This window comes from Pterocles gutturalis, unplaced genomic scaffold (assembly GCF_000699245.1).
Source record: "Pterocles gutturalis isolate BGI_N339 unplaced genomic scaffold, ASM69924v1 scaffold3856, whole genome shotgun sequence".
NCBI classification, from domain to species: domain Eukaryota; kingdom Metazoa; phylum Chordata; class Aves; order Pterocliformes; family Pteroclidae; genus Pterocles; species Pterocles gutturalis.
In genome coordinates, this window is record NW_010105210.1 from 16,221 (window position 1) to 39,594 (window position 23,374).

General features: G+C 35.6%; 1 protein-coding gene across 1 annotated transcript in view; it reads left to right on the forward strand.

The window, feature by feature from the left end:
* Positions 1-23,374, forward strand: part of NEK10 (NIMA-related kinase 10) — a gene marked incomplete at both ends in the record, with an annotated part of 67,731 nt that overhangs the window by 14,824 nt on the left and 29,533 nt on the right. The window contains 3 exon segments of the mRNA XM_010087284.1: positions 5,180-5,255; positions 21,451-21,580; positions 22,183-22,253. Of these exon segments, the coding sequence (XP_010085586.1) occupies positions 5,180-5,255; positions 21,451-21,580; positions 22,183-22,253 (277 nt within the window).

Here is a 23,374-nt window from a genome sequence, read left to right on the forward strand (position 1 = left end):
GGAAAGGAGTGCATGGTGTGGGAGACATTCTCACCTTGCTGTCAGCACAGAAAAAATAAACCTGCTAAAGAATTATGCCTGCTTGTTCTGAATTCATGGACAAATTGCTACATAGAGGTGGCCCTTGTAGAACAATTCCAGCAGAACTTGGTAGGCAGGAACCTATAGTGAAAGGTGTCTGAAAGCTAGAATTCATACAGGCGATGAATTCTTCAGCTCTCCTGGCACAATGTAAGATTAAGCTATGAGGGGCCTTTTCTAGAGATAGTCTCTGAATATCGTCTCTATAGGTTTTACTGAAAAAAGAATACCTGAGCAATAATAGAAGGAAGAATTTTTTAAACTGTATATTCACACTATATTTTCTTTTTCGTAAATATTGAGTGTGATTAGACACTGTCCTTATCCAGCTGTTTGTTTATTGTATCTTGCACAAGTTTAAAAACAAAACAAATCAAAGTCCTAGGCCCAGGAAGTGCTTCATTCTAATCGGAAGATTATATAACTTCCTTTACATTTCCCATGACATCTTTTACACATGTCAGTTAAATCTGAATTATCTCAGTCTTTTTAGGACTCTCTTAAGTTGTGTGTTGGTGCAAATGGAAACAGGCATTTACAATCTGATCCTGGCCAGGCTAGTGTTCGTACAAGCTCTCTGTTTCTGACTGTAGAGAAGATTAAACATGCTGTTGTTATGCAGTCTCTGGAACTGCCCACCCTACTAATTTGTTCTGTTTCGTCTCTGACATAAATTTGACAGGAAGGGGGCCATAACTGACATCTCTTATGTGTTGGTACAGCACTTAATTGTGATTGGTTAAGCCACAATTGCTATGAAAATATAAATATTAAATCACGCTAACCTGCAATTTCATAAACACCTCATTCTGAATTGGTAGAAAAATGTTACTGAAATTGTACATGTCTGGTCAAGTTGAATGTCTGATTTATAATTTATGATACATAAAAAAGTAGAATTCTAGGCACAGCCTGAATTAAAGTTGTTTTGTATAGGGTTTTAGAGATTCATTCAACCAATATTATTTGTGGCTTTCAGTTTAATCTGGCCATCCTTTTTGTATAAGACATTGAGAAGTTACAGTTTTCTGAATTTAAATTTATATCAGCTTTTTTTTGCAACCATATTTTACTGCAGCTGTATTTTGTCTCTATCACAGCATATTGCTGTCTAGAGCTCTGTAGCTACATCTGTTTGTAGTCCAAAACAGAAGACTCTGTAGATCATCACTTTTCCTCAGCGTCATCTAGTTGCAGCAAGGTTTAGATCTTGATGGTCAAAGGGCTGTGTGGAATCACTTTGATACTTTTCAGGTCTGATATCAAGGAGAATTGTGAAGGGTTCCGTACACTCTTGTGGGTGGCATTCTCTATTTAATGTTTAGTACACCTGATACAGTAGCAGCAGAAAAGATCCATATGTAACTGAAACCTAGGATTATATAGCAGCAGAATACTAGTTTTGAGACAACTCACCTGTCTGCTGTACTTCTCATCATAGCAGGCAGCCATGAAGTGTCAGAATAGTGAAGCGAATGAGACTTGAAAAGTTCAAATAGTTGCTGGATGCTGTAAGAAAGCTATCTGTTAGTTTTGTAATTCAGAGTACTTGCTTGTTGTGTGCCTTTTTAAAAGGCCTGTTGTCTCTTGATTCTGTGCCATGCCCAGAGAAGCAGCGGCCGTAAAATGAAGGGGATATAACTAGTGTCTGTTGTGGGTTAGTCACTACTTTTTGGAGTCACTTGGATCAGTGCTAGGTTTTTTTGCAGATTATATGACTCATTTAACTAGTCTTCATTATCAGAATTGCTATCCTTCATACAAAATTCAAGGTAGTGCTTGTAGTACTTCATTTTCAAAGCTTCCAATGTAGGCTGAGTGGAATTTTCCACTCATTTATGTTCACACTGTAAATCAAACATTCTGGACACTATTGGTGGATTAATAGCACAATTGCATCTCTGTCTACAAATCTCAGTTCTAGATATAGATCAGTGCTAATGTTCTTAGTGCAGAAGTTACAAACTTCACAAAAACTGACAGACAGTAGACTGAGTTTACAAAGCATTGATATCACGCAGACAGAAGAATGATAGAATAGCTAGAAGGTGTATTTGTGAATGATGAGAAACTAATTCTGTTCCCATTCTATTGATGGAAAAGAATAGAATAAGTATGTATTACTGTTGACTAAATTGCAGATCATCTTGTTTTTAGGGTATGTTTTAATGGAAAATAAAATTAAAGTTCTATTTTTATCTTCCAGATCACTGTAACTCAGTAAGTTGCTGAGAAATTTTCTTGGTTACAATTGCAAACTTGCTGAAGAGAAGCAAAGTGATTTTGTCTCATCCTGAGCCTTTCAGGGTTAGATGAAGAAATTGTTCAGTGGGGACACAGTGAAAATCTGACCTGAGTAGGTCTGAAATTCACATACTTGGTGAATTTGATACTCCACTGATCCTCCTTTTTTGCTTTGCTTTTGGTCTTTATGTGCATGTTTGATTTTAGGAAAAAAAATGGTATTTTAAAATAGGGTTCGAATATAAGGCAACAAATGTGCAGATATGAGATGAGTGTTGTTAAGATATAGTGTCTGGAAAATTTTCCTCTTGTTTTTACTGTTGAAGGTCAATCTACTAGATGAAATCTTTGGGAAATAAAACAGCAAATGGAAAACCAGATTCTACCAGTACAAAGAGGAAAAAAAGCATTGCAAGTACCTAAAATGCTCATTTAAAGAGACTGTTAAGATTTAGAAAGTTTTTGTAATTCAGCTGTTATGAAAGTTAAAGAAATAATTCCGTAGCAGGTTAAGATGCTAGTCAAGTCAGCCTGCTCAATTTTTCGTAGTTCTCTCTTCCCTTGATGCCCTCTTCCCAGCATGTTAATGTTTTCTGAAACAATCTTACTTCATTATTGCTTATGCTGCTACCCTAAACACAATGTAAACAAGTGAAAACAAGTGAAGAAGGGTGTTGCAGAATCTAAAGGGTTATGACAGCATTATTTTGTGTTAATTGTTCTTCCTATTTGACTGTCTTGCATCATGGACTATTTTTAAATGAATTCTAAAAAAATTTAAATAATGGTTATTTTTCTAGATTCCTGATATGCAGAGGAAAAACCTTCAAGGCTTAATGTTTACAGTACAAAATTTAAATATAATCATACCAAGGAAATATGACTATTGGTAATTAATTGCTGGTGAAATTGCATGTCTAGTCATAGCTTGTACAGATCCGTCTAGCAGTGAAAGTCCGTTAGTTTTTTATTGTCTTTGAACAGCCTTGAAAATAATCTTCACCCTTCATGAAGGATGCCAACTATTAGAGAAATTGTCTGAAATACAGACATAGAATCATAGAATCATTAAGGTTGGAAAAGACCTCAAGGATCATCAAGTCCAACCGTCAACCCAACACCACCTAGCTCACTAAACCATGTCCCTAAGCACCACATCTACACGTTTCTTGAACACCTCCAGGGATGGTGACTCCACCGCTTCTTGCTGGTGTCAAGATGCTTTAGCAGAATTTGGAAAAAGTTCCTTGCCAGTGAAATGAGTGTTTTGCCTCTGTTTCTGAGGATCTGAGCCTAAAGGAAGATAATATATTTATTCCATTTGACTGATTTTTTCCCTTGCTTTCTTTTTTCCAGATTATCAATAGTGTTGTATTAAAATAGGCAACTTATTTCAGAACAGAGATGTTCAGCTCTTCTCTTTTCTTTCCTAAATCTTTCAAGCACCAGGAACTGAATTTGTTGATTGATGCAATATCTTAATACTCTTTCTTCACAGAATATTATGTGAAGGATTCCAAAGGAGGGAATTTAGAATTATTCACCCCAATGAATTCAGGGAAGTACCAACATTTCAAAAATCTCTGGTCCTTTTGGGATTAATATTCCCTGGAGTAAACTGCCTGAGGACTGTTTTAACTCAAGGGCAAAATGGAGGCCTCTCAGTGAGCCTGTTGATTTAGCATTCTTTCTACGTAATTTTCTGAGCACAGCAGACCTAATCCTTCTTTGAACAAAATGTTCAAAGAAAAATGATCTGTGGCCTGGGTACCTAGATTTGGCTTTCTTGTCAAAGGCCCTTTCTGAATAAGAGATCTACTCCTTTTCAGATCCTTGAGGCTTGCACTGAGCAAGAGCCAGCAGAAAATAATTTTTCTTACCAGTGTTTCTTCTGATCTGCAGCTTTTTTTGATGTGTAGAAACATTTTGAACTAAAATGTTTATGAACCATCTTGCTGTAAAAACAATTGGAAAAGGAATGCTATGATCTCTGTCCAAGTAGAAAAGGAACCTCAAAATACTTCAAACAATATTATTTATGACACAAGTCTTCCCAATTCTGAAGTAGTATTACAATACAAAATTTATTAACAGACTTTAAAAAGTATAATTATTTTCTCTTGCTTTCTGTTCTTGGATGAAGTAAGTGCAGTATATCTTAGCTGCATTATTCCATTGAAGCAGCAGTAATGAGTTGAAAAAAATAAACCTGAACTGTTTGCATTGAATTTAGGTTAAAAGTATAATCTCTAAAAACAGTTTGTAACAATTTTGTGAAAGACTACCTGATAATTACACAAGAGGCACTCAACATAGTTACATGTTCATCTTAATCTACAGCTTTTGTCACAATGTAAGGCTAGGATTCACCATCGTTTCTTACCAAATGGAATCTTTGAACATAAACTATTCAGATACTAGACCCCCCTGTGCTCATTTGAAATTAAATTTCTGAGAAAGTCCACCCTTCCCAGCTATCATTATTGGAAGGAAAAAGAAATAATTACTAACTTCATAACATTTTTTTTTCAATTAATTTGAGCATTAGATTACTGCTTGTTAGATACTTACCGTGGTCGTGCAGTTGACTGGAATGTATTAAAAGAAACTTGAAACTGGTCATGGAATTTGGATTGAAAGTGTCAGAGGTGTGTTTGTAATACTTTTAAACTTGGTAGACCTGAGAGAGGAATATAGTATGGTCCAGTACTGCGAAATGTAAAAGATAAAAAAAAAACCACAACCCAAACCTCCATTCTGCCCTCCCCCAACTTTTCAGTGGTTGTGAACCAGTACAGATTGTCATGCAAAGAGGCTGGTTATTGATATGTGAATCTGTTTTTCTTTGTTGTAGCTGACTTTGGGCTTGCAAAGCAAAAGCAAGAAAACTGCAAACTTGCATCAGTAGTGGGAACCATTCTATACTCGTGGTAAGTGCTCCTGCATGCAACATTCAGTCCAGTGTCTTCCATCTTCATGGTTACATTTTTGGAGCAGACAGGCATGTTACAATGGAATAAGGAACAAGGTGCAAGTTACCCACCCGCAGCTACTCTGCTGTACTTAGTTGTCTGACTGTTTTGCTGTTGCATATTCTTGCACATGGTCAGTAGTGTGGATTAAGTTGCTGTAGAAATTAAGTAACTGCGGTTGTGCAGTAACTTATTAATCCACTTATATATTTATAGATACAGAAATGTGTTTTCATAAAAAGATATATGTAAACAACATAAATTAATTTTAATGTCTCTTATGGTAATTGTGGCTTCAGTGTTTAGTTACATTGTATGTGTGGACATCTTACCTTCTGAAAAATATTTGAAATTGGTTCTAGTGGATTTGTTTTGGATCAGTAGGCATTTGGTTTTAATAATTGAACTGAAAAAGTATTTTTTTGAAGTTTGATATTTTCAGAGGTGGAAAAATATGACATATGGTTTGCAATTTAAGCTTAGTAAATGCCTAAATGATTCTAAAATTTTGCCTTAGACAGTATACTTTTCAGTTTGCTGAATGAGCAGCAGTTTCCTTTGACATCCCATTTCTGGGCAAGCCAAAGTGAGGAACCATATTGCATTAAATTGTGGTGCCGATATAGCTACCTAAATTCCTAGATTACTACTGACTTGTGTTTTGTTTTCTGAAGAGCATGGTGTTAGCAACAAAGGCACTTTCTCAACTTTAAAAAGCTAAATTTGTTTATTCAGTTCGCAGGTGGGGTATAAGCAAGCAGCATTGGGTGCGAGGGGAGCATCTGCTCTACCAACAAGCGCGCCTTTCTGCAAAACCTGTCCCTCTATTTATTCCCCGAAATGTTGCATATTCACTAAGTTTTGCAATACATTCGTTCATATTCATTTCCTAGCCCCGCCTCGCCCCACTTCGTGTTATAATTAGCCAAAGAGCCCTTCTGCACTTGCGTAGTGCTCTCTGGTGGTCGTAGGGTGGTCAGTGGGTGGGGTTGAACTTTTCACCTTGACTCCTTGGCATGCTCCCTGGTCTCTTGGCCGCAGTCCAAGGGACCAGGCTGGTTCCCAGCCGGTTTAGGGGTCTGAGCAGTCTCCTTTATCTCCGCGGCCTTGCAGGTGTTGTATTCTCTCATCTCGTTTTGGTTAGCAGTTCCTTCCCTTATCATCACAGTTTTGATCCTCTCAGCCTGTCTTCCCAAGCATGGCAAACTTAATCGTACGTTGTCTGAACAGCTATTCTTAATCAGTCACTCTTTAACTTCAAAGCCCCTGTCTCCCAGGGGAGCTACTGGTGGTTCTTCTGAATTATGAGTGAGAGTCAAGAAATCAGGCATTCAGCAGCTGAATATAATTCATGTTGCCACTTTTGAAATTGTTACTTGTGATTTCCTAGTGCCAGAATTATAATGATTGACACTTAATCCCTAGAAATTGCTAAATCCTAAAATGGCTTCAGGAGTGAGTCCTTGTAATGTGTTTAAATATTTAAGTCCCATAGCTCGAAGACTCATTCGTATGCTGCTTCTTACTGAGCAAAAGTAAGGTGATTGCCAGGCTGCCTTAATTGGTTCCCCAAATACTCCTGAAGTGTAGCACAATCTGTGGGTGATGCACGATCTGCAACTGATAGTCTAGGTTGTTAAGTGTAGTAGGAGTTTGGTGTAACTAGTCATGTGCCATCTCTTTCAGCTCCCGTGGAATAATTAATTTGTTTTCTTCAGTTATAACTGCCCAGAGAAGCTGTTGGTGGGAATTTATTGTGCTCTTTCAAACAACAGGTACTGGTAAAGTATCTGCAAGTTAGATCAGTCTTTAGAAGTGTCAGGTTCCAAACAATGCCCCAGTGTCACTCAGGATCACTAAGTGGTAATTTTCTTATCCTATCTACATTCACTTTTTTTTTTTTTTCCTGTTGGAGTCTGTTGCTGGTGGCTTTGGGTCTTTTCACATTTTAGAGAAAATTTTTATTTGAGAGTAGTGTTCTGTGGATCTAAATGTACTTTAAAAAAAAAATTTGCTTATACCACATTTATTATTATTATTCTCCTACCCTGTCTTTGTATGTGGAAGTTCACATCAGAGGTAGGACTTTGGCAGGTTTTCTCCTACCTCTTTGTCCAGTTATTTAGATGTGGGCATGAGGATAAAATGTCACTTCTGTGTTGCAGTCTCTCAGTAAGCAATCTTTTGGGACATTACTTGTCAGTTCTACTCCATAGGCAAAATCATGGAAGCAGTGATCCTTGCCTGTCTGCAGTCAGAAAAGAGAACAAGGATACAGTACTGATGTCTTTGTATTTAAAATGTATGCTTGAGTAATATTTAAAATGACAGGCTAAAGCATTAAAGTCTTTCCAATGTCATAATAATTTAAGAATGTTAAAAAGGCTTTGCAAACAGCTGAAAGCACTGGATGCCACCTTCAGAGTACCTGGCTAGTACTCGGTGGGGCAGTGGGCTTTTTGATATGGAAACCTGTTCACAAGCAATGAGGTGAACTGATTGAGTGTTTTAACACAAATCATGAAGAAGTAGTCAGAGTCTATAGACTTAGTCAGTGCTTGGACTAGATTTAGTTTGTGTTTGGATTTTTTTTTTGGTATGGTTTTAAGTAGGTATGAAGGGCTATAAAATAATCAAAATATTGGGAATGCGTATCTACCAAGAGCAGCAATATTAGTTCCTGCACAAAAAGAAAGGAGAAGAGGAAGAGAAAGAGCTGTGAGACAGCATTGTTGTTTTAGAGTGGCAGAAATTGCTTTCTTGTGAATTGACAAGGATAATAGTTCTGAGTAGTCTGAGATGCAACCCACCCTTCTTGGAACAGACAATATAATTGAGAAACAAAATAATAAATGTCAAAAGTAGTGTCTGATCCTTATTGTTTAAATTTGGCTATACAGCATTATGCAGAATGGTTCAGATAAAAGCATATCACTCTATGTACCAAACATGTTTGGTTTTGGGGTTGACTGAATCAATTTGCTAATGCAATTTTTTAAAAGTTGTATCATCATGGAATAGCAGCAGCAGCAGACACTGTTTTATGTTTAGAGAGGGTCTTATACAATTTTGCTTTGTAATTGTGGTGGGTTTTAATTCTACTTCGTACTAGGTTTTATTCTACTGTCATACTAATTCAATTCCTTTCAATTGGTCATGTCCTTGAATAAAAAATACAGCCATGTGTATGTTTGGAATACCAAATGCATTAAATGGATGTGTTTACACTTCATACATTAAATATTGAGGAAAAGACTGCTTTAGGGAATTGATAATGAATTCTGAAGTCTTTTTCCAGCTCCTAAGTCACCAGAAACAATCTGCTCCAAGTTAGTGGTGACAGTTGTTATTATCCTCTTGTCTTGAAGGCCTTCCCAGAAGAAACACAGCAAATTGTACATGGTTATAGGGAAGGATGTTTCTTTTCATGTGTACCTGCCATTTCTTTGTTTCACAAAAAGGATTGTAACTTATGAAGAGGACATATCAACAACAGATCAAGAGATATAAGTAAAAGTTGGCCATCATGGTTGGGATAACTGCATAGAGAAATTTTAGAAAAACTCTGGGAAATGAAGTAGATTTTGAGGTTAGGATGGAATAGAGAATCTCATCAGAATTCCTTGAAAACTTGGCTGATCTTGAAAAGCTGTTGGGAAACTGTGAAAAAGAGCAGACCCCTCAGATATCATTAAGAAGTAGGTGAGAATGTTGCACGTTTTATTAGAATAAGATTAGTCATGTCATCAAACTAATTTACAAGCTTGTCTTTTAGTCCAATGTTACTGGTATTTGTTTGCTAGAATTATTATTTTTTAATTTTTCTTTTAAGTTACGTCAAATGAGCTACATTTAGATGAACTATGTTACTATGACATCTGAACTGCAAGACTTAGAATACTTTTGGTGGGTTTTTTATGTGTTTGGTGTTGTTTTTTTTTTCTTTCCATTTTGTTCTATCTTAGATGTCAGCCATATTGGCAGATCCTTACTATTTCTAAATCTTTACTAATTCTTGTTCTACTTTACTATGCTGCTCAGTATATGATGTGCTGTTTAAATTTGTAGTGCCATGATATGTCATCTTGCTGTCTTTGATGTTTCCTTAATAGTGTGTTTGCTGTTTTACCATGTTTTTGGTGGTCAGTTAAAGCTTTTTCCTGTTTTCACTTGGCTCCTTAGTCTGTAGTTTCTGGTTTAGCTTTTGTTCAGTCGCTGGCTTTTTCATAGTAGCCAGATTTCAAAGCTCTGTCAAGGATTGTTCAGACTGCCTTGGTCTTTCCTGGGTTTCTTCCCTCTCTTTTATAGTATTTCTTGTTTTTTTTCCACAGCAGAGTTTTTGCACAGAATGATGATTTTGTTGTTTTTGTTGTCACAATAGCTTTAATGGTAGAATAAGAGAAAACACCTTCCACTGTAACAGAGTTCTTGGACTCTGTTGAAGCATTACTAGAGTAAGCACCAGAGCAATAAGTGGCCATGTCTCAATAGAGAAACATTAATAATGGATTTTTAAAGGGTCTGCTCTCCACTTTGTACCCGTTCCTATTTTGTGCAGTAGTAGATTCACTATCCACTTCAAGGATTGGCAGGCCGGCTGTGGCTTAAGAATTACCAGAAGCAGCATGAGGTATTGTAGGCATCTGACTGAAAGAACAGACACATCAAGAATTGACTAACCCGTGGGAGGCTGAATGTTTGTAATACTCTTCTAGCATAATTGAAATAAAGAAAATAATTAGAGTCAGAAATAGGATAGACATCTGGTTAAGAAATGCTATAAAGGGGCATTGATGCCTTCTAAATGAACAAGAGGTTCATGTTTGAGTCACCTGCAAGTAAAGCAGCTAGTAGACTTTCCTTCAGTTTCCTCTCTTACCATACGTGACTGTATTTTCTGCTTGAGGTGCATCCCTAGTCTTATCAGGGTCTTATTTAAAATTAACATTATGGAAGAGTCTGTTTTGAATGAGAGGGGAAGAGGTAAAAATAAATAATTTGCTGCTATTTGAATAGCTTTTGTAGGTTTAATAATTTGGAGTTAAACTGTCTTTAATTATGTTACTCACATTGGCAACTGGTATTTTCTTGGTTATGGCTAGGCATTGCTTATAGGAATATCATAAGAATGTTGAATTTAAATGCCCCATGATTTCAGACAGATGTATATATCTGCATTTGCTATGTATTCTACTGAAGAAAGCTTTTTTCCTGGGTTACTACTCAATGTCTAGGCTCTTCACAATTTGAGCTCCACAAGCAATGGGTCGATGATGTTATGGCTCAAGAGGTACTACAGTGTTATCCAGGGATGTAGCAGTGATGCCAGCTGGAGACAAGTAGTCTGTGTATTTTTATAGAGATCAAGGTGCCCAGTTATTAAATTGGGAGATACAGGAGTGTGTTGTAAATGTAATTTGTTGATTATTATTTACAAATTAATGTGTACAGTATTTTCTTTCTAGTTCCTATCTCAAGAAGGGTTGATAAAGACTTTAGTTTATTCCTGTAAGGAGTTTTAGAAATAACTTGGAAATAGTGGAATTAAATTCTTTTCTCATCACAGGATCGTGTGACAGTTTAGGTTAGGTCATTTGTCCTATTTTGCTTCTGGCCTGTTTCTCAAGGGTGCCCATTACTGTGGTTAGGGAGTAAGCAGAATAGAATGAGGTGGTATTTCAAATTTCCTCCTTCCTTCTCTTTAGTCTTTGCCCAGTCTCCCGTGTAGCCTTACTTTTTCGGCTGATGTTTGTAAGTGAGCCATCAAGCAATAAATTATTTGTTCAATATTGAAGTATATAACATGATATGCCTAGATTATTATGTTATGACCCTTTGGTCATATTTCATCTACTGATTCGTATGAGGGTTTTTGCAGGCATCTGGATCAACAGACTTTATTTAGATTTTAAATAAAATTTAGGGAATTTTAAATTCTCTGTAAAAGAGGATAATGAAGTTACCATCTTATTCAGGTAAAATCTTCAGCTGTCTACTTTTTTTTTTTTTAACATTTAATCCATACTGAATGCTATTGCTAGACATAAAAGTAGTTATTAGTTAATTATTTTGTATGTTAGGTTCCAGCAAATCCAAATACTTGCAAAGTCATCTAATTAATATCTTACCGTCAGAAACAAGTCTCTGTGTGACTGGGGTTCATCTTGCTTATATGTAGTCATTCGAAAACTAGGCGTCTTCGTCAAGTCAGGGAGCTAGATGACTGCTGAAAGTAATGGAAAAAAATAGGCACTTCAATAATGAATTGTATCCTATTTATTTTAAACAGCTGTTTTAGAATGAGGTGAATCAACTACTTGATGTGCATGTCTCTCTCCATTTTCTGTAGAGGGAGCTGAAGCAGTATCTCAGCATAAATCTAGTTTATAGGAGTTTAAACTTAGGTGAAATTAACACCGTATATGAAATTAATTATTCAAGATGTAGTTTATTTTAGAGTTGTTGTAGAATTGGATTTGCTACTGCTTGTGGTCATCTGCTTGCAGATACTTATTTTTCTATGTCTCCCTTTCAATTTTAAATATTCATGTAATTTCTTGATGAGCTTGGTTATTTGGACAAAAGCACTGAGTGAAGTTCATTCTGAAAGGCGTTATAGCTCAATAAGCAAAATTGTTTACCATTGTTTAAGTGTTCAGATTTCTGTTCCATAGATAAAAGGACAAAACCTTTTTATTTTCTTGAGCTGTTTATACAGTTACAGAGTTAAGGCAATTCCTCAAAGCATTTTATAGGAAATTGCAGTTATAATGCACTGGAAAATATTTCTGGTTGAAAGGAAATAATTATTATAAGTATCTGTCAGATGCATGTTATGCATCTTTTAGAATATGAGTGTTTCCATTTTTGTATGCATGGATAGCACTTTGCCACAATTTACGGCTGTAATTTATCTACAGCATTTCTGTTAATATTGACAGCTTGACAATCTGCTAGATATTTTTGTATGAATAAGAACACCAGATGTGTGGACCATGCTTGCCTTTAATAATATAAATCAAAAATCACATGGAAGGGAAATTTTATTTTTTAAGTTTCAGAATCTGGCTTGGACTTCCTCTTGTTTTAGGCTTTTTTCCATTATGTGTCTGAAGGAATAATAGGTGTAAATTAGAACTTTAATGTATTTTTTCTGTTTTAAGCCTCTTAGAGGTTCTGTATGTAATACCGGAACACTAAATTACATATTAATTATACTTCCATTTGTCCTTATGATTTACTCAGAGATGCATATGATAATCTTGAAAATTCAGAAGTATAAAACCAGTTGAAATGGCAATTAATATTTTGAGCTTAATTGGATAATTGTATTTTCATTACAGAGTGAAAGGTGATACTTTATAACATTCTTCAGTGATAATAAGACAACTGAAGGAAGAAGTAGCTTGCTATAAACATCATATTTTCTGGTAGAGCCTCCAAGGCTTTTTAAATTGTCCTTGAAACAAGTTTTTAAAAAAGTAAAGAGCTAAAAATGTGTAGTAGTTTTACATACAGGCTCCCCAAATCAGCAGATACAGTATATGGACAAGAAGGCCAAATTCAGACTGAATCCTACCTTTATGGGATATTTTCCTAGTATGTCTACACACTATATTTGTGGTTGTATCCTGATGAGGGGAAAAAACTTTGCACATAGATGCTTAACTTTTTAAAAAAAAGTTTATAAAAAACTTTCAGTTTGGGCTAAATGCACATAAAAGCCCATGAAACTCCAATATTTGTGGTCTGCTTGTAAAGGTTACTTAAATGTTGATAACCTTGGCCTTTACATTATGTTTAGACTTATCCCAATTTTTGTTGTGAGCATAAGTCAATAGTACTGTAAATTTTTGTACTGTAAGTGCTCCCCAATTGCTTTATTTCCGAAATGAAATATTCCTAGAATACTGTTCTAGGTGGAAAATTCTAGAGGCCCAAAATGTATTTTTAAGTAGTACAGTGTATGTATGTATGTATGCACATATATACATGGACACACATAGACATGCACACACATATGTATTAAAAGGTTAGATGGTTCATACTTGTAGAGAAGTTAGTTCAGTTTAGATATCATGAGGCAGATGCTGTCATGAATTTTTTAGTTTAATTCCTTATTCCACATTGCCAAATTAAGCATAGATTGGTTTATCCAGCTAGCAACACTGTTTCTGGCATAACTGTATTCAAAGTTGTCATGTCTTTTTTGTTCTACCTGCTGCCATTGATAGTTAAGCAGAAGACTTTGAAATTGCCCAGTGGTTTCCCAGCAAGTACACAATTGCCATATCTGGGAATTTTTGGAGCACATTGTTTTCCATGTGTTCAAACATGAGAACATTTAGATATGGATGTCTCCTGGGCAGCATACTGTGAACATCAGTGAAATGTATCCTTCAGTTTTAAAGACACTTAAAAAAAAGACACTTTATGCAATGAGGTGCTCTTTTGCTACTGCTCCATGAGATTCAGAAAGAACTTGTTTTCAGTAGCGCTAAAGGTTCCTATGTGTAAAAGCAGTGAAAATATAAATTTACCACAAAAAAAAATCTGTTGGATAAATACATGAATTTCTAATTGCCAGAGATTTACACCCTTGCAGAAAAATTACAGAGTTCAAAGAAGGGAAAACAAGTAGTAGTTGAATGTACCATGCTGGTCTTCTAAGTATGAACACAGAAGTACTCACAGTAATATTCTTCTGCTCTTTTCAGCAGCCTTTTATGTGAGCTTTATACTCAGAAAGAGAAACTGAGAAGAGATATCCTGAAGCTTTTTATACATTTTCTTGGTTTAATCATATTTTGATTGACTAAATTTTTCATATTTAGCAAAAGTAAAAAAAAAAGTTTCAGTTCAGCATTATGAACCAAGAGTAAAACTGAAAGCTGTGTTTCAGTGGAAGCTGCTTTTATATTAATACAACTCCCAAGAGGCCATGTTTATTTAGTATCTCTCTTCCCTAGAAAAAGCCTCAGAAATTTCTGCCAGTACCAGTTGGTTTTAGGGCTGTGATTTTGTTTAAATGAAATGATTCAAGGTAAAAAACCCAACCCTGAAAAAAACAAAACCCAAATAGCCATGCCACTCCTGGACCAACACAATAATTTGTGTAAATGTACGATGATGAACTAGATGAGATAACTGACCTGTCTGAAAAATAATTTAGGTTATTTTTCAGGTGCATCAGGTCTTTGGTCTTATGCATGACGCAGCTGTAGAGGTAACTTGTGCTGGCACAGAAGAGCAGACAGTGGCAGTAAAGAGTGACTGGGAGCAGCAGGAGCAAAACAGCATCTTGGCTTGCAATATTTTTCAAATATACAGCCTAAGCAACTTACCACATGTGAAGCTGTTTTGGCCTTCACAGTTTCATATGTGCTTGAAGTTTTGCTAGGGAACAAAGTAGGTATAAGTGACTCCACACTGAGGGATTAGGAAGAGGATCTTGTGCTCTGAACATGGTTCTGCTTTGGATATTTAATGATTTAGGCATGAAGAAGATTTTTGCTTGTTTGTTTTTGTTTCACTAATCAATAGGAGTAAAGAACAATTGAGAACTTCTTAAAAATTGTTGTCTGATTTGTATTAATATGTGACATGGGTGAATTGCTGACAGTTTTTAATGTGTTCTAGAATGTTGTCTTGTTACACTGCTAGAAGCCATAAATTATTTTTCAAAATTAATATATTTGGCATCTCTAAGCAATAATGTATAATGTTAGCATTCATAAAAGCTAAAAGGTTTGTAATTCAAAGCAATACAAATCAGTTGTTGAATGTTAACTGGATGTCCATGTCATTATTTTCAAAACTGTAAAGTAAAAAAACCCAAACGGTGAAGTATAAAACATCTGCTTCTGTTTTAGACAGAGAGATGCTGAATATGTGCTCAAAGAAAGCAGTAAGTTAGTGATTCAGGCTAGACATTAGGAAGAAATTATTTACTGTGAGGGAGGTGAGGCACAGGAACAGTTTTCCCAGAGAAGCTGTGGATGCCCCATCCCTGGAGGTGTTCAAGGCCAGGCTGGATGAGGCTTTGAGCAAACTGGTCTCGTGGGAGGTGTCCCTGCCCATGGCAGGGGGGCTGGAACTAGGTGATCTTTAATGTCCCTTCCAACCCAAACCATTCTATGATTCTATGATCTATTTAAATTGTTGATCAACAGCAGTGTAGCTGAGAGCTACACTGGTTTGTTACTGGGATCTTGGTTTTACTTGTTTCTTAGTGCTCATTAACGTTTCACATTGAGACAGACTACACAATTCACTACTATTTGCAGCGAAAAGTGTCCTTCCACATCAAACCAGGCCTTTTTTTCGAAGATGTTAGTAAAAAACATAAGGGAGGTATTATCCTATAGCCTGCTGTATCCTACAGTTATCAGTGGCCTGTCACTGATCTCAGATTGGTTTTGACTCTGTATAGCCTGAATTATATAAATGTAGAAGAACTTCCTGGGCAGAGACAGGTGATGGTTGGACTAAAAAAATGAAACTGTTGAGATTACACTGATGAGAGAGAGCAATTATACACATGAAAGTTACCTCTCTTAGCTGATTTGACACATTTTAAAATTACATTCCCCACCTGGTGGCCAGAGGATTTATTACACCATAAAACTGCAAACTGAAGGTAGTAAATTTCTTCCCTACCCCCATACATTTCAGAAAATGTTGGAAATGGTGAATTTTTCTATAGGTGTCAGCAGAGGTTTAGGATGCCTGAGAAGGTGTCTTTTGTGAAGAAGAAATTTAATATAGATAAAATATTTAATATAACTTGTAACGAGAAAAATATACACAAGTTAGAAGACAACGTAATAAATTATTGTAGAATTGCTTGGCAATAAATTTCAAAATAGAAAACTGTGAAGGCAAAATTTTTAACTAGTGGTTGAAAATCCTCTTCCAGCTTTATCACTTAAGGGATAGACAGAATATCCCCAAAAGGCTTCTGTTGAATTCTTCTTGTAGGTGAGAAATGCAAATAGCTTTTAGCAATGTTCATGGAAGCTCTTTATTCAGAATGTCAGTTTTGTGGCTCCTGTTTCTTCTTCTATTGCTTTTAGTGGTAATTATGAAGCTATAATGCTGACTGTATGTCTATAGTTTACAGCAAACTGTCCAGAGGAAGAATCGTGACAAGCAGCAATTGCTTTTCTTATTTTTCCTTTTCTCTCTTTCAGGATGATGCTGGTGGTAAGCAGCATTTTTTTTTTCTTCCTTTTTCTCCTTGTCGTCGTCTTCCCCCTTTCTGTGATTTGGAGAACAGATTATAGAGTAGATCTGAGAAAACAGACATTCATTGAAACAGGAGAGATCCTAACTTGATACAAAGCAAATTTTTTTTCACCATTATAACAGTCAAGTGTAGAACAGGCTGCCCAGAGAGGTTGTGTGGTCTTTACCTCTGAAGGTTTTCAAGGCACTGCAGGATAAATCCCTGGTTAACCTGGGACAGAGTATGGCAGTCTCATTTTTACAGTGAATTGTGGCAGTTATAGGTGCAAAGATCATGTAAATCCCTTCCTTTGCTTTGCTTGATGACTTCTGCCAGCAACTAAAAAGGTTATCCATTGCAAGCAAGTATTATTTTATAGATGTCTTCCTAACAAAGATAACTGAATATCTTCAGCTAATAGAAACTGCAGAGACTCTTTCGGTATTTGGGACCAGAAAAAAAAAAAAAAAGTTTTATCAGTATAAGGCAGACTTGTCTACCGTCTCTCCTACTGTCCTGTTTCCAACAGTGGCAATAACTCAGTATCCATAGAGAAGGAAGAATGATATAAGCGTATTTGATACTTTGCTAGCCTCCAACTATTTTCAGCTTGGGTTGCTTCCTGAACTAGCTGTGGTTTCTAGGCTTGAGTGTATAGCCACCACCAACTGTAGGAATCTACATCAAACTCTTAGTAATCAATTGGAGGAATGATAAAGACTAAAACCAATAACTCTGTCATTGTTGAAGTCTTCTGCAGTGGTGTACATGTCTTTTTTATTTACTTTTTCATTATAGCCATCACCTCTTCTGGGAGTAAGTCTTGAAGAATCACTCTTGTTTTAATTAATCCATAACTGTTGAAATCATGCCTCATTTGAAAATACTCATACTGTAGGATGATATCATACCAGCCTGTTCTTACACCTGTTAGAAGCACTTAGATTAACCAATGAATATTGCACCAAGACAAGTCACGACTGGCTTATTGGAGTTTTGTGCAGCTTGGGAAATCTTCACTGATTGTCTCCCATGGAAATTCAGCCTGATAGTATAGACAACATTTCTCAGAATCTTTAGAAGCTCTAGAAAATCAATGCTCTTTTGAAAAAATCATTCCCTCAACTCCCCCTTTCCTCCCCATCCAAATTCAGGTTTTCTTAATTTTGGAACTTCTGTCCCCTGATAACTAATGTGAACATGAGCTAACCCAGTGAGGGTAGTCATCTCTCATGTAGGTACGCGATAGTACTAATGCAGCAGATTCAGATTGGAACAGTCTGTTTGTAAATCTCTGTTAACAAAGTATTCTTAAATAAAAACCATGACAAAATAACATCAGTGAGCAAAATTATAATGGAAAGCTTGATTGCAAAAATGTCTCCAAGGCCATATAGAGATGATTTGGTACAATGCTATTGTTTTACAAGTAGCACAAATGTTGACAAGATTTGATATTATTTTTTTTTCCCCAATCCTAATTGAAAATGTGGGGTGGTATGGAAAGCTATATTCTGTATTTAAAATAATGGCTTAATTTTGCAAAAGTAGTCTAGAAGAAAAAACAGATAACTCTTTGGATTAAGGGGTGGCTTAATCAAATTCAAGACTCATTTTAAGGCTTTTGGCATAGATTTATTAATTATATAAGCAATGCTGATATGTCAAGCAAGAGTGAACTTTCTGAGAAACAATTATAAAACTGTCTATTCAAGGATGCTGAGAATTTGGAGAATTATTCTGGGGATATATTTCTGTATCTTTCATTTAGAAGAATTTAGTCTTGCTTTTGCTATGGACTTTTTTTTGGAGAAGGACTCTCCTATAGCTAACATAATGCTGCTGAAGTAAGCTTTTTCAGCTTGGATAACGTAATTTAGGAATGAGCAGTGATTTGTAAACCTAGAGGAAAACTGTAGTGGTTATCTTGAATCCATTAGCTGCAAGAACTAAATGACTAATTATATAAGTATCTGCTTCCTCTTACTATCCAAGACTGTGGATATCATAGAGTATAGCATCAGTACTGCTGCTTTGCCACAGTACGATCAGCCCTTGGAGCAATGGAAATTAAATTCTTTATCAGCTCTTAGAGTTTCTCCCTTTGTGTATTTTATTTTGACACTGAATGCATTTTATAATGTGGATATCTGTTTTCTAAAAATTAATTAGTGCCATTGTCCTAGTTCAATTGAGATCACTTAATCTAAGAATGAAAGGAAGAATCCTGCCTTGACAAATAAACCAAGAAACCAATGCTACACCCTTAAATTCATTTTTGGTGTTTGTGGCTAGGACTGATTTTGTAGGGTTTTTATGGAATAAAATTCAGAGTCTGGTTCTAGTCATTCTTTCTGGTCTTGACCAGACAGTGACAGTTTATACACAGTTGTCAACTGAATTAGACAAACCGTGTGTACTCCCACCGCCCTCCTGTTTGTGAGTGGCAGTGTACAGGAACAGAACTAGGTACTTTCTCTGCTTGGCATCCCTCAACAATGTGGATCCAAAAGATGCAACTTGTCTGCAGAACTGTTTTAGTAGTCAACAAGTACTGTACCCCACCCACATCTCTAGCTAGCAGATGGTGAGGCAAGCCTGTAGAACATGGTGAGGGTTTTCACTACACCTCTTAGAAGTAAATAAATAATATTTGAAAGTTCTATTTAAAAATCTAAATTACAGCATTAATTAACCATGGAAGCATAGCATCGTATAAATACAGGATTTTCTATTATCTGTTAAACTTTCATGGTCATCTTAGATAAATATTAACTCAGTAGTTTCAAGTACTACTTAAGCATGAGACAGTATTTATTTGAGATATTGCTCATCTGAATGCTCAAAATATCAGAGACTTCTGACTAAAGACATTTCTGCAGGAAAAGATGAAGTACTACTCTGCTGCAAGTCCTCCTTTTCTTTTTCAATTTTTTTTTCTTTTTGAAGTGATTAAATATGCATTTAGAACAAGAAGTCTTTCAGTATGAATAAGCAGACGAAATTACTTCATTATGAATTTCTGTGAAACCATGCTAAAACTACAATCCTGTCAGCACTGTATTCTTTCTGTGATTTCCAAATCACAGTAGTAACAAATACATTTTTCATAGTCACCAGCCCAATGGACTGCTGTTTGCTCTGGGTATCAAGCTAGGTTCTTCCCTGCTGTTCATGAATACAAGATTCTGCAGGCGGGGTCATGGTTGCTTCTGTTTCTCTCTCAGTTGTATTCAGTTTATTCTTTCTGTGACTGCTGTGTGACTTTCTGCATTGGTACATAGATTTGGCTTTGATAATCTCAGTTTGGGATTTTAGTATTATTTAGTCCTTTAAAAATAAGAAATTATAACTTTATGTCTCTATGCATGAAAATTATCACTAGTATGAAAGACTGTAAAATTCAAGTCAGTTTCATTTTTCTGAATAGGAGCATGCTTAGAACTTCACTAAGGCAGGGGCTTTGCCTTACTGAGCTCACCATCTATATGATAAGTTGCAATACTGATATTTGCTCTAATATACACATTTAATACTCAAAAATGAAATTTCCACAAAGTCCTCTAATGAGTTAGTGTCACAGTTAGGAATAAAGACAGTCTGATTACAGATATGGTATTGTGTTCTAACACCATGTTCAACATCCTCTGCGGTTATGTAATAGCAGCGGCAAAATTCAAGGAAAATTGCTAATTAGGTTTCACCCAGGAAACTGTATCTTGCTTGATCAATATTATCAGAAATATGTGACCTGTCAGTCTCTCTTACTTCCCCACACTGTTACCTCTGTTCTGACTTTCTGTTCTGTTAAGATCACTTAATTTCTTTTCAGCATAATAGTTTAAGGGACGTCATCCCATTTATTTTAAAAATCTGTTTTCTGCACTTTGTACATATCAGAAGCACACCTTCTAGCAATATGCTTTATCCAGACTGCATGATTAATTGAATTTACACAGTACCGCTCAACTCTAAAATAAGGCATTTTACCAAAGTCGTCATAGTATAATCACCAAATTGGTATAGTGGTTCCAATTCTAAGCTGAAAGGAAGAGGAAAACAAGTAAGTTTTCAAGTTGGTTTTACAGACAAAAGGAGTAAAGTATTTTTTATATCTATGAATAATTACAGAGAAAAGATGCTAAGTGAAAAAAACCACATTATAAGATTTGACCTTTACTTCCTGCTAAGACTTGAACTCCAGCATCAGAATATTCCTGCTAATGTAGATTATTATCATCCAGGTTTGTGAAAAGTGCTGAGGAAATTAAGAGAAAGAAGTGGAGTCTGCTTTGTACTGAGTCAAAATTGAAATTACTGCTGCCTTCCATTCGCTTTAAACGGATCTCTACATTGGATTTTTTAATTGTCATTCAGCTGGCTGTTGGGTGTCCATGTGGCATCCTCACAGGGAATGCATTACAGTAGTTTTAAGAGGGTAAAAATTATATAATGAGTAAAATTTGTTACATTAGTAGCAAAATCACATCCATTAGTATACCAAGTACAGGAATCTTTTTTGAATCTCTCTGATATCTGAATTACAAGATGATGTGATATATTTGTCTGTTCTCTAGTCCTTTTTATTGAAATGCCATTGTTGTAAACAAGTCCTCAATGCAGTAGTTCATTTGTATACATTAAGACCAAAGACATTATAACATGAAATGCGTGGAAAGGACAAGTGAACAAGATATAAATGTTGTGAGAAGAACTGCAGTAGAAGTGGAAAAGATATTAATTGTACTTCTTAAAGAATTTGTCTAGTAAAGGAAACAAATGCAACCTTTTGAATGTAATTTTATGTGCTCTGAAAATATGTTATAGTGACTAACTAAATACTGGGTGGTTTGTTTTTTTTTTTTTAAAAGCCTACTTCTAGGTGAATTAATTAAACATTTGTGGGTTGCATTGCTTTTTACTTAGCCCTGAAGTTGTAAAGAGTGAGCCGTATGGAGAGAAGGCTGATGTCTGGGCTGCGGGATGCATCCTTTATCAGATGGCAACTCTGAACCCACCGTTTTACAGCACCAATATGCTCTCCTTGGCAACTAAGGTATTCAGATTTGACAGATCAACCTACCAATTATTTCTGCATGTGCTCACTAGATCCATGAGAATTTATACTTAAGGTTGTAGAAGCATAAACTGCTCTCTGGTCTGATGTGTGAGTGAGCACAAGTATTAATCATTGTATGAATTGCTATCTTGCCATTCTAATTGCAAAAATTGCTTGTAAATGTTTGTGCATTATTACATCTCAGACTAGTATATTTTATCATTGCATTTGGTGATAGGAGCTTTAGATATATAAAATTTCTTGATATACTATACTATTGGATTTTCTATAGCACTGTGTATTACACCTTAAGATGTGATCACAAATAAAAATAAATCATTGTTTGTGGAGTATTTTTTAAAATATTTCCCTTATTCAGATATTGTAGCCCTTTATTCTGCACAGATTACATATATTAATGTGGATTCCTGATTAGAAGTGACATTCTACATTAGAAGATGTGTTCTAAGTTTTGGAAGTTAGAGATGATGATGTAATGCCCATCAGGTTGTGTCAAGGATCAATACTTATCATACAGGGTCTTAAAATAGATGTTGGAATACTTTTCTTCAATTAACTGTAGATTACTTATTTTGCAGATAGTAGAGGCTGTGTATGATCCTGTGCCAGAAGGACTGTACTCTGAAAAAGTGTCACTTACGATTAAGAGGTAATTACTTATCTAGTTTTATTTCAACATCCTGCTGAAAAGATGTTTTGTTTTGTGTGTTCCTAGTAGTGGTAATGTGACAGTTCGCTGACATAGCAACTGCTGGTATTTGTCTCTGAATATGAAAGATCTTCTGGTTGAAAGAAAAACGGAGGTATCTCCTTGTCCTGCTAATAACATATACAATATAGTTGCATACATGCAACTAGAAAACTCATGCCAGTATAGTCAGGACATTTATCCAGACAGTATAGACTTTACAGTCAGTACTGAAATTTAACAATACCAGTGCAGTATTTAATTCCCTATGCATCATTTTTTTTCCTCCATGAAAATACAGCATTTTGAGTCATTTTCAAGTGTACTTTATGGTCAATGAAGTAACCCTGTTACAATATGTTATTTATAGATCACTGTATGATCACATTCATAGTTTTGTTGTTTATTTGACTGAGAGAAGTATGATTCCCACTACCTTCTAATCCTATTATCAGGACAGCAGAGATAGCAGAGATAATGCAGTAATGGAGGAAAAGATGAGCCTGTGTTTGTTCCACTCACTTCTTTCTCTTAGCTGTGGTTACATCTTCCTGGTGATATTGTAATGTGTAAGGCCAAGTACAGAGAGTGAATTGGTGCACTTCTATGAGATCTGGCTCCCTTGAGTTTTCTATTTTAGAAAAACTCCACATAGCACAAAAATGCTTTTTCTTTCTCATTCAGATGTTGAATTCTATCGCTAAAAAGCACTTAACTGTACAAAGACAATAACATTTTTATACTGTGTTTTATAGTACAAAAAATTTTCTGTTATTTAAAGACCTAAGGACAATAATGGAGAGGATAAGAGCTAATAGAACTAACATTTACATTTATGAGATCCTGAAATGAGTTTTAGTGTTTTAAATATTTATGGATATTTGTAGTTAGAACTGACATTATTAGTTCATTGCTCACTATTTAAGAATAGTGTTGTAGTCTCAAATGCATCCAGAAAATATCTTCCAGTCACATCATATCGGTATTGATGTGTATTGCATTCTCTTACAAAGTTTAAACACATCTTTATCAGTGACCTAGCTAAAGACATGTGAGTTTCTGGCCCTCTGTCTTTTCCTTCT